Source organism: Corapipo altera, unplaced genomic scaffold, assembly GCF_003945725.1.
Source record: "Corapipo altera isolate COAL_440 unplaced genomic scaffold, ASM394572v1 65, whole genome shotgun sequence".
In the NCBI taxonomy this organism is placed as follows: Eukaryota; Metazoa; Chordata; class Aves; order Passeriformes; family Pipridae; genus Corapipo; species Corapipo altera.
The window spans coordinates 10148340-10166364 of NW_020884891.1; the positions used below are offsets into that span (position 1 = coordinate 10148340).

The 18025-nt window shown below is 42.3% G+C and overlaps 1 protein-coding gene and 1 long non-coding RNA gene across 3 annotated transcripts in view; one reads left to right on the forward strand and one right to left on the reverse strand.

The window, feature by feature from the left end:
- Positions 1-6032, reverse strand: part of SMARCA1 (SWI/SNF related, matrix associated, actin dependent regulator of chromatin, subfamily a, member 1) — a 33099-nt gene extending 27067 nt beyond the window's left edge. Inside the window, exons 1-3 of one of the 2 annotated variants that reach the window (XM_027645245.1) lie at positions 5846-6032; positions 2131-2217; positions 451-617 (exon numbers count right to left, since the gene is read on the reverse strand). In XM_027645245.1, the coding sequence (XP_027501046.1) occupies positions 451-617; positions 2131-2217; positions 5846-5944 (353 nt within the window). In that variant the 5' untranslated portion in view covers positions 5945-6032. Of the gene's footprint in view, positions 1-450; positions 618-2130; positions 2218-5238; positions 5258-5845 lie in introns of those variants that run through there. The other variant, XM_027645246.1, reaches the window with a different exon arrangement.
- Positions 6033-7743: 1711 nt separating this feature from the next.
- LOC113948135 lies at positions 7744-14926 on the forward strand. The gene is made up of 2 exons (XR_003528008.1): positions 7744-7783; positions 14195-14926. It is a non-coding gene; the product is annotated as an uncharacterized LOC113948135 (long non-coding RNA).
- The last annotated feature ends 3099 nt before the right edge of the window (positions 14927-18025 follow it).

The following is an 18025-nucleotide window of genomic DNA, read 5'->3' on the forward strand; positions in this document are numbered from 1 at the left end:
GGCAGAGCAAGACAATTTGTGCTGAAGATCCAACATCCCCACTCATGCACACTTTCTTGTTTTAACCTGGTCTAGCTCCACTCTGGTCCCACTGACTTGTTCACCAGTAGCTGGAGCACATCTGGAGCACTTCTGGAGTGCACCTTCTAATTCAACATCATGCAAAAGAAATTCAATTCATGTGCTCCAATATAACCCCACAATACAGCATTGTAAGTGGCAAGAATGAGGCAATTTGGTTTACAAGTGCATTTCTGATCCAAGGTCATATTAACACTGATCGACCAGCACGCACACATCAACCAGCTTTTAAAGAAATTGATACATCATTAACAGAAAAAGTTCTGGATTAACTGAAAGTACAATAATCTCTATGCAAACTAAACAGATATGTTAAAAAGCATAAGTTACTTGAAACTGTAAGAAGTCAGAAAGAAAAATAAAACCTACTCCCCAGCTGAAATCAAACTCTGTTTTTCATCTTTCTTCATCCGTGGCCGTCCCAGTTTGACTTTCAGTGGAGATGTTGGTGATTTTTGTGCTGCAGGTTGAATAAAATGTGCAAAAAGTTCTGTCTGCTTCAGGAGGAATTCAAACCTTTTTGCTCGATCTGCTTTCTAGTTTGCAAAGTGGGGAAGAGAATTTAAAAAAAAAATAAAAAAGATAAATTTTCTTCATAAAAATGTATTTTTATTAAAAAACAGAATTCAGACACTACCTAACAGAATGCAATTGTTATCAGCTTCTCAACGACATTTCTAAGCTTCATGTAACACTGTACCACTTGAAGCAATTTTCATGTGATGTCATTTATATATCATGATAAAAACTACAAGAGTGAAATAGCAGTTCTGCATCGTAACACTTCCAGGAAATACACAAACCACAGAGAGCCTTTCTGCAGGTCACAGACATGGAAGTGCTCCCCCAGCAGTAACAGCAGCCGAAGAAAAGGGCAGCAAAATGAGCCTGACGCGCAATGCGCGATCTCGCCACACGAGGGCACTGCGTTTCCTTAACAGCACAGCACCGACCGGCACAGAAACACCTTCACAGAGATCTCCTGGAAAGAAATTGCTATTTCTTCCCTGATGAAAGGTAGATTTTTTTTTGATATCTAATCCCTTTGCCTCCTAGAACAACTGAACTAACAAGTTAATTTAGGAAAGCTGTAAATTCCCCACGTATTACTGTGATAACAAGTTTAGCTATTTACTCAACTCATTCCCAACAAACAGATTTGTGTGTCTTCTCTTTGGCTAAACATTAAGTATTCATACAAGTATGTTTAAGAGTGATACTCTTCTCTGACTTCCATGGTATCTAATCCTTTCAGACTCTACTGTAATTATTAGGCATCCGTTTAACATTAAAGCTTTTAAGAAAAATACAAGATACAGATACCAGCTTAAACCAAGAACTTACTACATGTATCATTCAAGAACAAGCCTTGCAATGTCCTCCTGGCTTCTGTCTCTTTGTCACACAGAAGCTACTCTGTTACATCTCCTCTCCAGCACTACAAGCTCCCTTGGTGTCATGAACAGGTATCTTTTGCATTGTTATGGCACATTTATTACAGGATATCAATATTTAAAACCTTTATGTTTTTATATGATGAGAAAACTGGAAGCTTCAGTATTTCTCTCAGCTAAGAAGTAGCTTAAGGATGCCTCTGACATGACTCAAGGGGTCATCAGATAAAACTGGCAGAGACAGATTCAAAACAAAACAGCGAGTTCTAAATATGAAATGTCACTCCTTACCACAGAAGGGAGTGGATAACTAAAAAAGAAACCACAAAACCAAAAATCAACTGACAACTGCTGAGTATAAAAACCACAGCCTCCAACTCCAGAAATCATGCAGACAAAAATACTTGGACGAGTGGGACAGTGTTTAACAGAACTACCACTACCTGCTTCCTCTGTTGTCCTATCCTTCACTAAATACTTACTGTCAGTCACTGTGAGAAACACCACACTGGACTAATGTTTAGAGGAATCTTCATTTGGTCGGGGTTTTTCTGACACATTCAGGCTGCAATAACCCCACGTAACTGTGCTGATCTAGTTCCAACAACCAAGTGCCATAAAAAGCTGCAATATGTTTTATCATGAAAACACTTACCATCTTCTCTTCATATTCTGGGTCAACTTCTTTTTCAGGTCTAGCCGCTTTTGGAGGAAGTTTGAGTTGAAAAGGGGGATCATTTTTCTGGAATTCAAAAGTTAAACATTTTATAAATATCACCTTCCTATGTAGTTTTTTTAGCAAAAAGATATCAAACTGAACAAACCTACAAACTACATGGTAAGTATGCTATTATTATGCATTAATTATATTATTTCACCAAAAGCAGAACATGATATCCATGATGAAATTAAAGAGGAGATATGATTAGAAAAAAAGAAAGCTGGAGATTTGTCTCATCCTTGTGTTTATCTCTACAAGTAGGATCCATGTTAAAAGCACTGAAAGAAATTACTGAAAGAGAACAAGGTTTAATTTTTCACAGAGATCTTGTTATAAATGTATCATTAATATATTGAAAAGACATTTTAAAACATTAAATGTGATTTCCTAATGTCAGATTCCTAACTGTAAGTTTCTGACGCACCTTTGGTGAGTTTTGTTTGTTTGTTTTCACTTCTGGATAAACAGTCACAAGTTCAATTGTAAACACAGCTTAACTACACTTAGGCATATGGCTTTGAAGAGACACAAATTAACAACCAAATCAATTCATGGAGCAACCACTCCCTGGTACACTCTTAGACAGCTAAAGAACTACCTTATTTACTACATATGAAACAAATTTCAGCAACTGTAACTAAAATGGCTGACTTTTGTAGTTTATAAGATTCATTTATGTCTTCAGTTGGGAAGCTCAAAGCAGGTTTATCACAACTTTGATACTGGCAAAATGTTTGGTGGATTTTTTCCCCTAATTTAGGAAAGTTCTCCTAATTTGCCTTTGAAGTGTGCCTTTTTACACACCTCCTGCCAATAAAAAAAAATACATTTTGAGATGCATTAAGTTATAAAACTGTTTTTTAAATGCTCTGAATAAACTGAAAGGAACTGCCAAAGTTCATGTCTGTATAAAATGTAACACTGCAGAATCTTAATTTGCTTTAAGTATCAGCCTCCCATAAATACATTAAATTAAAATAATAATTAATCTAAACTATTCAGGGTCAAGTAGCAAAACGAGTCCAAAATGGTACCAAATATTTAAAAAGTCCATCAAGCAATATTACACTTAACTTTCAGAACTGTTAGTGATGAATACACAGTTCTTCAAGCAGAACAACTCAGTATTATGAGTATCCCTCTTAACTGAAAGTTTTCCAAGTAAATTGCAATGCAAGATTATCTTTTTAACCCCAAGGCAGATGGCTGCAATGCCAGTTCTGTTGTTACTTAGATTTCCCCAGAAGAATAAAACTTATGGTGGCATCCAAATCAAATTTATTCTGCAATAAGTATTTGTGAATAACACACTCTGAGTTAAAGTAGCAAACAAGCTGACATGTAAAGTTACTGCAGCCACAGCACTATAAAATCACATTCTATACATTACCTTTCAAGATAAAAGACAGTTTCCCTGCTTTCCCACCCCTGCTCCTCACTGCAGTGTTTCTGTTGAACATTAATGGCTCCCAATGTATCAGAAATAACAAACAGGAGATTATCAAAAGCTGATGAAAGAGACAAAGAAGACACATGCATTCCTGTTTCCCTTCTCCTCATAACTTACAGGGGAAGACAATATGCTGCAGTTTCACTAAAATACTATTTCATGCTGTGGAGTCAGGCAGGTGGTAGGGACAAGCATCATATCCAAACTTGCTTCTGCTTAATGTTCTGAGTTACAGAAATCTACATCCTGACAACGATTACATTTTGATATAAGAATACTTCTCACTAAAAACTGGACCACGTACCTCCTACAACACAGAACCACAAAACATTTCATCAGGTCTGTGAGAGTTTTTCCCTAGAAACTTTACACAATGTATCTTCATCACTTAGAGGCCTGACTTGTCAGGGAACAGGACACATCTCAGTGCAATTAACCAGCAAAAAAAAGTACTTTCATTTTTAACTCAGGAAACTCGCTGGTAACAATTTGCCTCTACTCTAGAAAGTTTCCATTAGCGATTAAGACAGTCCCCTGAAAATTGGTGTCATTTAAACACCTCACAAAGAAACACAACCACGCAGCAGTTTCAAAAATAACAGATCCTGAGTATTCCAAGAATACAAAATACCCCCCACCCCATAAAATCTCTGATAACTACCTCAAATAGTGCTACTAGTATTAGGGTGGGAAATTTCTACCTGGTAAGTGTAACAGTCCTAAATTGAGAAGGCCCCACGATCCCTCAATGACTGGGAATAAGAACTCAAAAGGCATAAAGAAGATCGTGAAGGGCCTGGAGGAGAAGCCATACAAGGAGCAGCTGAGGTCACTTGGCTTGTTCAGCCTGGAGGACACTGAAGGGCAGGGAAGCAGAGGGGCACGGCATGAGGCTGTGTCAGGGGAGGCTGAGGCTGAATATTAGGAAAAAGTTCTTCACCCAGAGGGTGGTTGGGTACTGGAACAGGCTCCCCAGAGAAATAGTCACAGCTGTGCCCAAGTAGTCAAACCTGACACAGTTCAAGAAGTGTTGGACAACACTCTCAGGTACATGGTGGGATTCCTGGGGCTGTGCTGTGCAGGACCAGGAGCTGGATGTTAATGTTCCTTGTGGGTCCCTTCCAGCTCAGGATATTCTATAATTCTATGATACTGACCAGTATGGCACAGCAGCATAAAGCTGATAATATCTGAAACCACTGCTTTCAAATGATTTCTCCATGCAGGCATTCCTAAACGTTTCATACTGACTTTTCATCAGTTCACATGCATAAAATTTTGCAGAATAAGTTGTATCTAATAGAGAAATAGCCCTTAAACATTTTCCTGTGAACAACCAGGCAATGCTCAGGATTACACTGCACCGTGTCTCATACCTGTTTGTATACATAAGTAATGAATTAAAACCTCAAGCGTTCCTTACAGACAAAAACAGACTTTCAGTAACTGGGCTAAAAATTCTGATTGCACTGTTATCAGTAGTTCTGCAATTTTCTCCAATACCACAAATACTTGATGCACAGTCCTCTTTCTTACTAAGTTTTTATAAGATTCACTCTTCAGGTTGAACCTTGTTCAGTTTCCAAGGATACCTGAATACGTCACTTTTTTACATTCCTTGTGCCTTAGCCTTCTGTCTTTCTTCCCAAAAAAACTAACGAGAGCCAGCTGGCAGCCCTACGCGCTCGTTCGAGGGGTGTGCTCTGCACCAGGGCAGCACTCGGGCCGGGCAGGGGAATACCCTGAGCTGGGGCGGAGCGGGTCAGCCTCGAACCCCTCGGCCCGGCCTCACACTCCCACCGCCGGCCGTCAGTTCTTCCATGGAAAGCGTCCCAGCTTTCCCTGGGGACTGGGGAAGGGAAACAGCGGGGCTCCCGAGGACGGGCCCTGCAGGAGCGCTCGAGGTGCGGGGCGTCCGCAGGGGAGTGGGGGCTGAGCGACCCCGGCAGCGGCGTGTCCGGGCCGCAGGGCCGGGCCGGGGGCACCGCAAGCGGGCGGCGATGCCACGGCGATGCCGAGGGACCGGCGCGGGACCGGGGGTGTGTCCGGGCGGGGCCGGCCCGCAGAGCCCTCAGAGCGGGTGCGGAGGGGCCCGGGCGGCCCCAGGGCCGGGGCGGCGCGGCCCGAGCAGCGGCCGCAGGAGGGGTCGGCGGGGCCCGGCGCGCTCCCACCACCCGCAGGGCCCCCCCGGCGCGGTACCTCCTCGGCGCCGGGGTCCTGCGCGGCGGCGGGGGCGGTGGATGTGGAGGCGCGGGGCTCCTCGGCGGGGCCGGGGCCCAGGTTCGGGTCCATGTCCATGTCTCGCTCGGCGGTCCCGGGGCGGGGGCGGCCCCACCGCCCCTCCCCTCCCCCGGCCCGCGCGCGGCTCTCGCGATACTGACGGGGCCGGGCCGTGTGAGGGGAGCGGGGCGGGGGCGGCACCGGGAGGGTCCAGCGGGGGGCCCGGAGCGGTTCCGAGCGGTGCCCGCGGAGGCCTTGCTGCCTCCCGCCCTCTCGAGTGACACCGCAGCTCGCAGAACAGAGAGCGGCCGGGGCCGCTACAGGGAGTCACGGAATGGGTTGGGTTGGAAGGGACGTTATAGATCGTCTCGTTCCAACCCCCTGCCATGGGCAGGGACACCTTCCAATAGACCAGGTTGCTCCAAGCCCCGTCCAACCTAACCCTGAACACTTACAGGGATGGAGCATCCACAGCTTCCATAGGCAACCTGTTCCAGTGTCTCATCACCCCCACATTAAAGAATTTCTTCTTAATATCCCATCTAAATCTCTCCTCTTTTAGTTTAAAACTGTTCCCCCTTGTCCTATAACTATCTACCGGCACAGAAAGTCGCTGTCCATGTTTTTTATATGTCCCCTTTAGGATGACAATGAGGTCTCCCCGGAGGCTGCTCCTCTCCAGGCTGGACAGTCCCAGATCTCGGATTTTTCAGCCTTTGGAGCATTTTCGTGGCCTCCTCTGGGCTCGCTCCAACACATCCATATCCTCGTGCTGAGGACTCCAGGGCTGGATGGTGGGGTCTCACCAGAGCAGAGCAGAGAGGCAGAATCCTCTCCCTCCACTTGCTGCCCATGTGGTTTTTTTTGTTTGTTTTTTTGCTGCTTTTTACTTAGCCCAGTGGTTCCAAACCCTGTTACAAATGGCAAGTGTGTTTTCCTAAGTGCCCCAGGCTGTACTAGAGAGAAAAACATCTCCTAACATCTGCAGAGGTACCAGTGGAGCTCCCAAAGCAAGAATAGCTTACAGGAAAAAACATATGTGGGTTTTTTTCTTGAGCCATTTTAAATTCAGCAGTGTTTGCATGTTTCTGTTGAAAATTGCACTTATGAAGCCATTCGATTTAGTTACTGGCAATGCATGTATTTCTGACTGTCAATGCAAGACATTCAGATTCTCAGCTGCTGAGCTGTAACCTTGGTCATATTGCTAAAGGATCCCAAAACAATCCTTGAGATGTCAGACTTTAAAAACTGAGAGCTCAAATCAGCCATTTTACCTGGTGATTACTTACAAAGGCATTATCATGAGCATTTGGTACAGAGACAGCAATGAAACCTTAGCCCAGTAGGCAGAATGAGCAATAAAAGCTTCTTCAGTCCAGTAAAAAGCTCAGAAACTGTTATCAAGATCTTTTTGCATAACTCAACAACTAAGCTGAGCAAATGGGCTATTGCAGCACTCACACACTGCATTTAGAAAAACCTCTGAGAACTCTTCTCCATCTATGCATTGACTCCAGTGAGGTGCCAGTAACATGTGTCTTAACTGTTTCCATGACTGCCTGATTACTCGGAGATTCGTTATCTAGATTATGGCCCAGCACAGAAGATTTAAGTTCTAAACTCCCCTTTTTCGTGTTGCGAAACATCTGCAAAGCAGTAACAGTGCTGTTCCAAATTATTCAGCCCCCTATTGCCTTCTGTGTCTGCAGTACAGTTCACAACAAAGCAGGACCCACGGCGTCTGCAGTAGCCCTTCCACATGATTTATTTTTAAAAGCTTTGGGAGGTACATTTTTCATAGTGCAATTGAGAAGAGTGACGTGACTGGTTTTGAAAGAGTGCTCCAAATAGCTTTTCCAAGCAGAGCTGTCTAGAAGATTAAGTTTACCATTAGCTATGCAGAAAGTCTCTAAGGTGGGAAAATTCCAGTTTATGACGTGTTTGTTCTTAACCTTTATGGAAAATAGCTCACTAACCACTTTTAACATCTGACTTTCCTTCTCTACTTTCAAACATTTGTAGCTTCTGTTTATGCCAAACACTCTCAAGTGTTTGTTACAGCTTGTTTTTTCCTTGAAATTCACAGGAACATTGCATGCTGTACAAAACAACCAAGCTGCTGCTTTCTTGAAAGATCTCCTTTGGCTATTTTTTGCTTGTGTGCTTCATATTTGCATTTGACACTATGCAGAGATGTTCTTAGCTGCTTCTCTTAGACTATGCTGTGTACTCCCATGGATCCACAGGCCACTGGCTGAAAAAATCGCTTATTATCATATGATAATCTAATTAATTGGGGTTTTTCTTTAAAGTAGTGAAGTGCTTTTTTGTACTTACTTTATATATATATTTTTTGTGCTAATATTTGAAAAATTCCATTGAGTTTCTCCAATTGTTTTTTTTTATGTGTTGAGAGGCAGGAGGCCACTTGTCATGTTAAAGTTGTAGATTTAGGTATTAGCTCTTTGTTTTCCCAGCTTTATTACTCCTTATTTTAGTCTGCCAGATACAATCACCAGGGCTGAATGTGTAGTCTACACACCAATCTACAAGCCTCCTCTGCCCAAATCAGAAAGATGCCACTTAACATATTGTATGATGAGAATTATGTTTTATTGTCAGATTTAGAAAGAGAAATTGCATACACTTAGGCTCACTGTTTCCCACTTTTGTATTTCAAACACTGCTGAAATTTGTAAAGCATTGATATGATACAGATGAAGTAGCATTTTGATATAGTATATAGATAATTGCATAAGATTTTAAAATTGTGGGTGGTGGCTATTCAACCTTTTCAAAACAGGGGACTAATTGTAGCAGTCTCAATTTCTCTAGCACAGATATATTGGATTTGGGTAACTTTTTAAAATAAATCTTAGTATTCTGTGGAATTACCTCATAGGCCAAGTTGTTATACAAACCCCCTTTGTGTGAGTTGCTGTGGAGGGGTTGTATAGGTACCAACATATGGCTGTGGATCGAGAAATGTTACCAAAAAGCAGGCTGAAGAATGAAACAGTATGTGCTAAAATCACAGAATAACAGAAGCACAGCATCACAGAATATGCTGAGTTGGAAAGGACCCACAAGGATCATCGAGTCCAACCCTTAGCCCTGCACAGGACCATCCCCAAGAGTCACACCATGTGCCTGAGAACATCATCCAAACACTTCTTGAACTCTGTCAGGCTTGGTGCTGTGACCACTGCCCTGGGGAGCCTGCTCCAGCACCCAAACACCCTCTGGGGGAAGAACCTTTTTCTAATATCTGACCTAAGCCTCCCCTGACACACCTTCAGTCCATTCCCTCAGGCCCTGTCACTGGTCACCACAGAGAAGAGATCGGTGCCTACCCCTCCTCTTGCCCTCACGAGAAGAGATAATATGTGAAAATCTCCCAAGAACTGATAAGCTTTAGAGACCAGCAGACCTGTTGAATTCACGGGAACAGATAAACTCAGTACACCAAGAGTCTGCCAAATCCCAACTGTTACACAAAGCAGGTAACTCAGTGTGGTAGGTGTAGTCCAACCATGTGAATGCACTGTGTGGCGATTTACAAGTGGCAGTACCACTGTCATGTGCCACCAGGTGGCAACACCGACCTGTATTCGCCTGCGGGAGTCCTGACAAGAGGATCCGGCAGCCTATGGCCTATTTAATATGAATACTCCTCAATCTTGAAACTGATTTTATCAATAACGGGAAAAAAATTATAAAAATTAGCTTTGTAAACCATCTTTTACTTACTGCTTTTTAAATATTTCTAGAACAGTATTGTGTATAACCAGTATCTTCCCATAAAATGACAAAAGAGTCTTGTTAAGAAGGGCCTTGGAAAGGTAGTATCCTGTGAGTCTGGGGTCTGTTCACTCCCCTGTGCACATTCAGGAGGCTCTCCATTGAATGCCATAGTCCAAAATCCACATCTACAACACTGGTCATTTTTAGCTTAATTGTACCATCAATGAACTTAAAGCACAACTGTGCAATACAAGTTAGCTGTAAGCAATAAACAGCTTTATAGTTTGGAAACAAATAGGATCTGGGAGTAACTGAGAAGTGCTGTCTCTGAGGTGTTTGCCTGTTGACTTTCATATTTGCCACCTTTATTTCCATGCCTACATCAGCCTCCATGTGTGAGCCACCACAGTGTGCCAACCATGTGTTACCTTACCCTGACTGCAGTACTACCATCTCACTTCAAATGCTTATATCATGTTGCTATTTTAATACTGCTTTTATTAAGCTAACAGGTTATCTCTTTGCAAGTAACCTCAGTTATGTCCAGTGGCACACTTCTATGCATTCTTGCACTTACCTGTGCAGCCCTGTTTCATTCAGATCCTTATTTCACAGGTTCCCTTACAAAGTTTATCTGCTTTAGGGTTCCAGATTCTTTTCCCTTCTCATAGGATTAGAAAGAAGCATAGGCCTCCTCCTCTCTAGAGCTTACAATATACAAGATACTTCTCAAATGAGCTCTTGGTTTATGTGTCACTCATCTGGAAACCCAGGCTGTGTTGAAGATGTAATTTCTGAGGATGTAATTTCTGAGGATGTCCCTTGCTGCAGGGCTTTGTGGAAGCCGAGCAGATGAGAACAACCCAGCCCCTGCATGAGGCAATTCAGGGCTGCAAACAAGTGCTTACCTGATTCTGCATCATCTACAGGCACTAATGTGCTCTAATAGGCTTCACATTGAGTGTTTTTTCAGAAAGGGGGGGGTTCTGTTTGTTTGGGGAGGATGGAGCTTTTGTGGAGTTGGTTTGCTTGGGGTTTTTTTTTCTCTTGGGTTTTTTGTTTTGGTGGATTTTTTTTTTGTTTTGGTGGTTTTGGAGGGTTATTTGTTTGTTTGTTTGTTTGTTTGTTGTGTTCATGCTTCATGTTCATGCATCAATTTTCTGTATCAAGTTTTCATTTTACCCAACAGACAGTCTCTGGCATTGCCAATAGGGTTTGCAAATACAAGACCGCATTCAGCTTTGGGAACTATAACAAAATAGCTAATGTATCCTTTGTATCTCGTTCAAAGAGTTGATAGCTGTACAAATACTCTTTGTTTTTACAACTTTATCCCAATACTGCATTTTTAATCCAGGCTTTAGCAGCCAAAGCTTTACTTGGGTACTGAAAAGGCTTCTAATAGGGCTGTATCTCTCAAGCACAGGGGTTTTTTTTTCCCTAAACATTTTTTTCACTTGGTATCCTCTTTTTTTTTTCCTTTTTTTTTTTTCTTTTTTTTTGGCTGTGTGTTCATTTTTGCAGTGGGAGAGCCAGGAACTCTCACAGTTTGGTAAATTATGAAATTGAGAAGACTGTCATCTCTTCATGGATGTGATGAGCCGGGATTATGTGATCATGTTAGAATGTGTTAGTTTACCAACCCTCATCAGGAACATATTGCAAAGGTACCTTCCTTACCTATATGGACACTAGTTGCCCTTTGCAGCTTTGAACTTAAACACCTTCCCACCACACCATGTTTCTCTGCTCCAGACCCCTTGCACTGCTATTTTTGTTTCTGCAGGTGAGAAAACGGTTAGTTCAAGATTCTAAAAAGCAAAAATTGATCCCAACAAAGAAAGTTACTATTTTTTTCTCAGATCAGCACAGCAAAACAACTCAACTGCCCACGCACTCAGGGGCCAGTGCCAATACAGCAGCAAAACAGATCCATGGCAAGATGAAGGGTGGAATTGCAGCCACACTAATTTGTATCAGTTTAAGCTACCATAGCCCAGGCTTTAATAAACAGTTTTACAACTGTGTATTCTGTCCTGAACTCCAGATTTTGCATACCTACAAACAATGATGTCATGAAAATTTAACAATGACCAGTGAGTGATTCCTTTAAAGGTCATAAAATATTTCCTGATGTAATAAGCTATGACTTTGCCAAAATCTGAGCACTGTCTCAAGACAGTCCCCAACCAGAAAAGTCCAGTTTCATTGAAAGTGAAAGGCAATTTAAAAGAGATTTTAGGTCAAAGCAAAAGCTGTCAAAAGTTTTTTCCAACTTAAATAAATCTGAAGCATATTTTGCTGCTCACTGCAATGGCATCCTCTTCTCCCTAACATATGCAGTTATTTTGCAATATTGAAAACCTATAAATGATCTGTCCATAACAGAAACAGAATATTGCAAAATTTTGAATATTTGTGAGTATCCAGTGAGCAGGCTGGTACAGTACAGCCTTTAAGTCTCTTTAATGATAGTTGAGATTCTTTCTTCGCAAATTTTCTACCCAAAATGAATAACCTCTTCCTTAAGCAGAAACCTGTTCCTGTGGGTTTGATTTCATACTGTTATCCCTAAGATGATCATAGACTATTTGTAAATGTAACAGTTCTTTTTCAAAGCTTTTAGCATGCACCAGGGTTTCCTTTAAATACGGGAAATGCACAAAAGATGCTTAAATGTATAAAGTCTGCCTTGACCTTGCAAACATGGCAGATGCATTGCATAAGCCACAAGCCATCACTTCAGTTGCCACGGGCTTTACCCTGCTGTGAAAATACTTTTAATCTTGTCCTTTATATCTATTTTTACTTACCAGCATCTACACCCTGTGGAAAACTTGACTGAACCTGTTATATTTTCCAGAATATTAAAAGATCTGTTAGATAAGAGTAATTCATTTTAATTTATCCCAGTCCACATAGAATATGTTTCTGCCTTTCTCCTTGCTACCTCTTTTTTTTTTTTTTCTATTTTGCTTCCCTGACTGCCTAGGCCTTCTTTCTTCCTCATCCTGTAATGATTCTTCCTTTTTTGTAACAGTCTCAAACACACAGCTGCCATCAAAACAATCCCTCCTTTCCTGCATTTACATTCTTCACACAGGGCAACCTTTTACACACAGAGTTCAGAAATCTGGTCTGTTTGCTGTAATAGCCTCTATTCAATCATACTTAAACAAAGTAGTTCAATTGCCTAGTGGGGGAAGGTCTCTCTTCCACTCACAGTTCTGCCATCTGCATGAAAATTTCTCTCAAGTCACAGTGTAAGAGGTAGAGTTCCTATAACTCTCAGTAAGGCATTTTTGGGCAATATAGAGAACAAAGGCAGACAGTGTCCTCTGTTAATTTTCACGGGTTTATTTTCTCATCACTCCAGAGTGCTCTCTGTTATCAGTAGGAATATTTTAGGAAAGCTGAGACCCATCTTGCACTTCATGGTGAGCCTTCCACATTTATGAGTCTGAAAATAGCTAGGTAGGTATTTTTTCATTTAAACATAAAACTACAAACTTCTTTTTCCATCTGTTTTTGCAGGCCTTCCTGAGACCTTTCTTTAAACCTCATATCCAAACTTTAGGCTATAAACTTCTAGAGTAAACTGGTTTTAGCAAGTCCTCACTTTCAGGAGATTAAAATGAAAATTTAATAATGATTTGCTATTTCTGACCTGGAAGAGGCATGTCATAATCTTGATGTCAAAGAGATTATTTTGGATTCCTGGCTGTTACAGGTTTGGCTGTGTCATGTCACCAGGATCCATCAGCTGTGCACAGGCAAACTCCTCCAAATTGCCATATAAAGTTAATCAGTAGACCTCACATATGAGCTGAGTACTGGTCATTGTTATGTATGAAAAATGAAGTGGGTTTCTCTTAGCTTCAAAAGGTGATTAAGACAATTAGAACAGAAATTTTGGCTCTTTTAAAAAGCCATCTTTTCTGCTTCAGTATCTCCTCCCTCAACTGCAAGGATTATTTGCTGACCTTGAGGAGCCATTATTGTAATTACCCTGCAAGGAAATCCTCATAAAAGTGTTGCTAGCAATGCCTGTGTAGAGTGTAAGACCCACTTATCCACCTATGTGTTGTTTACTAGTCTGTAAGCAGAAGCTGAAAAGTAGCCAAAATGCAATTTTTAACCTGTGCTTTCGTGGATGACAGAGAAGAGAGAAGCCTCTCTTCTGGTAAAAGAGACAGGGCAGGGGTTTGAACCAAAGTGAACCTGTTTGTTGGCACCCCCGCTTTAGAAAAAGACAGTTTTACATTTGCAAATAAATGCACTATCCAGCAGAATTCCAGCCCTTCCACCAGTTACTTTCCTAAACAGGAGACTTTCCTATGAGATGCTGGATGTCTGTTGCTGTTTCCCAGAGGAGGTTAGTGCCAGAGGGCGTTGGTCTGTTTTCTGAAAGGGATTGACAGAGTTCTCCCTATGTGTCATGAGTGCTTTTGGTAAAATTAGATTCTGCCCTGTCCACAACAATAAAGGCCATACCCACATGCAGCTCACATAGTTCATATGCTTCCTGGAGCAAAACCACAGCAACGTTCAACTGTCTGTTTTCTTTTTTTATTTTCACAGTGGCTCCTGCCTTGGAATCAGGTGTTGGGTCTCACTGCCACTGAGAGCCCGGGGGTGCCCAAGTGCACAGCATGAACCAGGCAGAACATATCCCTCAGACAAGCAGAACAGTGCAGAGATGTCAGCATCAGTCTGTGCCCATGGTCAGGCTCAGGCTTCTGTAGTTAATTGTTCAAACAACAGCAACAAATCAAGCTGCTCTGAGGATCTATGTGCATTCCTCCATTAGACCTGATTTGTATGGTGAGGACAGGCTACTGAAAGGAAGAGAAGGGGCTGAATTATCCCCCGTGACTTTGCTAAATTTGTCCTTGTGAATGGAGAGGGAGTGAAATATTTGTCTGCAGGGGGGAGCGGAGTGGTAACTGTCAGGAACAGCTGGAACATATATACTGTGTCATGTCTTTTTGTGGCACTGGGCTGTTCTGCTTGCTGAGGGAATGCTGCAGAGGCATGTTAGCATTCTGCTGAGTAAGTGTGGTGCGAGTTCCATGTGTAAACAGGGATCAGTCGCCAGATGAGAGAAAAGGGCTGTTCTCCCAGGGCCATGACTGCCTCTTGCATGCACCTCAACCTTCACCAGGCCTGTGTGGTGATGTAAATTAAATGTGGGGCTGGATTCTCAGAAGAATATCTGCTTGTGGAAATGTCAGTCTAGATAACTCTGGTGTCTCTTCCTCCTTCAATATCTATAAATTTGTGAATGAAATAAATTCTCCTGATTTTTCCCATACTTTCCATCCTGATTATTCATTTGTCCACAGGATAATAAGAACTTTCACTACTCTTAAGATTAATAATAACATCACCAGTTGTTCTGCAACATGGAAATGGACAAGTTTAAATAGGACACTTAACTTCTTTAAATCAGTGCTCTGTAGAGTCACGAAGGAGTTTCCCATCAAATGCAATAAGCCAAGTGAGACAAATAAACCTAAGCAAATATGTGTAATTCCACACTTTCAAACTTGCCAGCATCACAATAATATTAAGAAAATAAATTTTATTTTTAAATTTTTTTAATTGAGTTTTGCCGGTGATTTCACCACATGTATTCAAAACACACTTGAAGTCCAAAACGAAATGCTAATGGATAAATGCAAAAGCTGGAACTAAAATAGAACACCCCAAGGGTTTTGCAGAAGTGTTCAGCTGAAATCAATTTTTCTTTGCTCTTCTTTCCCATCACTTTCCATTCTCTTTCCAACCTCTGTTCACCCTCTGCATATGTTTTCAACTGCAAGACTTTTAAAACAAAGACTCTGTCGTTCACCATCATGATGATGGATTTAAGTAAATAATTTTATATTTTAAAAGTGGCTGAATAATCTTTGCATGGATCAGGACAAGAGCCAAATCCCACTTCTTCCATCAGGATGAGATACCATTCTTTTTTAAGCCTGTTATTATCAAACACATGCGTGAGTGACACATTATCAGCACAATGAAAGTCGTCAGGGTAAGAAAAGAACTTTATTTGCTCTTTTAATGTTTGGAGCACAAATGCCAAGAAGGCACAGCAGCTTTCATAACAAACATGTTAACCCCCACATGCTCTGCTTAATTATGGCTTCCTGTATTTCTCCTCAGGCTACTGGCACAGTAAGTAAACTGGCACAGATTTTATTTGTTCTGATTACACTGAATGCAAGTTGTTGGGCAGGTGCTTCACAAGCAGCTGAGCCATTCCAGCAGTTCCAGAGGACAGGAGCTGTCTGACAGAGGAATGACACATCGAGCAGGGAACAGAATCACTGTACCCCTCCCTGTCACCATGGCTACCACTCAGCAGGCGGTTTTTGGGCAGAAGTACCAATTTAAGCAACTGCTGATTTCTTATTATTGCCCCTGCATCACTCGCTCCCTTGGTCAGGTGCAACTGTGTAGTGGGCCACGGCATTTATCAGATCAGGAAACTAGTCCTGATCCAGCTGGAAAATAAGCTCTCTTTTTTGACTCATTCTTTTCCAAACAGTCAGTTTTGTGATTCAGTTCCTCATGTAGGCACACAAATAAACCATGTCTGTTTAAGGGAGGCGATGGCAGAAGGGCAGGGACAAGTGACTTAAAAGATGGTGACTGCTGGTCATTTAAGCAGCATTACCACTGACCACAGCAAAGACAGAGCCAGAGCTCTCCTTAAGATGTGGTTTGGTATCCAGTGTTTAGATCCACTTGGCAGTCCAGGTTCCTTATACCTGTGTCCTGTTCCCTCCCCATTCCCTCTGCTGCCTTTCTGCAAGTGGTTATGAAGCTGCACAAGGGAACCCATCTGTCTGAAGGATGATCCAGTAAAAAATTGGTATTGTTAGGACAACTGTGGGGATAACACATGAAGTGTATCACAACTCATTTTGTTTTGGCAGACTGATGTTTTAAAGCCTTTAGGTTTAAGGCTACTGTATCTGTCAGAGTAACACAGGCAAGTCACGTGTGGAAGGAAAGTGTGACTTTCCTTCCCTAGATAATTCTGTGGCTGGATGCATCTCTCCAAGGAAAAGTCTTACAAAGCCTTGTTCACAAACCTGCTATTAAACATGTGAAGTTGTTAAAACATCACTGTGAATAAAGGATAAATGGAGCTGAGTGAAGGTGGTAGTAGAATGGAAGGTTGGGAATTAAATAGTATTGTAGGGCTGCATGAAAGTCACTCTCAAACAAAAACATATCAAAAGTTTGAGCACATTTGAAATAAACTGTTTATAGTTTATTCATGACAGTTTTCATTTATGGTAGGATTCTTTTAAGATCAGTGATAATGGAAAGCACTAGCAACAGGAACGCTATGAGTTTGTACAGATTTATTTATATTTTTATGTAAATGTACATAGAGCATATATTTATATATTGTATGCCATATATAGTACATATTATATTAAATATAATAAATACATATTGCCACTACATTTTTGCTTAAAAACTTTTAAAAAACAGTTACGGTTTCTAGTTTGTGAGATTCCAGCAGTGACACTGCAAGCTGTTTTCAGCCTGCCCTGTCAAAGAGCTCCAACAGAGACATGAAAAATTCTGTGAAAGTATTAAACTCTCCCACTGGCCTGATGCTGCTGATCACACCTTGCAAAGTCAGGGGCACCACGAGTGCTGTATCTGGGCATGGGCACGTGGGACTCCTGAAATTACAGAGTCGTGAAACCCAGTGAAGAATCACTGCGTCCACTTCAAGTCAAAGTTTAAAAGGACTTCTTAAAAATGAACACAAGCTGCCCTGTCCTTGAAAAAGCAGGAATTTCCCATCCTGGAAAGAGGCACTGACTACAAGGATATCAGCAAAGTTATGCACTCTGTGGGAGTATTTTTTAGTTGTGACAGTGGAATGGCAACCTGTCTCCTTGAAGGCACTTCTGAAAAAGTCTGTTTCTAAAAATATATGATGATGTGAGAAGAAAAATCAAGTTTATTCCTATTAAATTCATACAGGGGACTAAATCCTACTGAAAAAACTTTAAATCCGCAAACCAACAAAGTCTGGCGGATGGTGGAAGCTGCAGTGGAGGTCTCAGTGGGGACAGCAGCAGGGGGACTGGCCCTGCCGGCGCTGGCTGCGCCTCCCTCGCAGGCCAGAGCCCTTCTCCGACCATCGCGGTCAACCCCGCCGGGTCACCACGACACTTCACGGAGACCACCGCGGTCACCGCGCCCCGCCCGGCTGGTTTGCTCACCCCGGGGCTCCGGGCAGGGACGGCCGCTAATCTCGGGGCTCCTGGCATGGGTGGCCAGCATCCCCGGGGCTCAGGGCAGGGATGTCCAGCATCCCCGGGGCTCCGGGCAGGGATGTCCAGCATCCCCAGGGCTCGGGGCAGGGATGTCCAG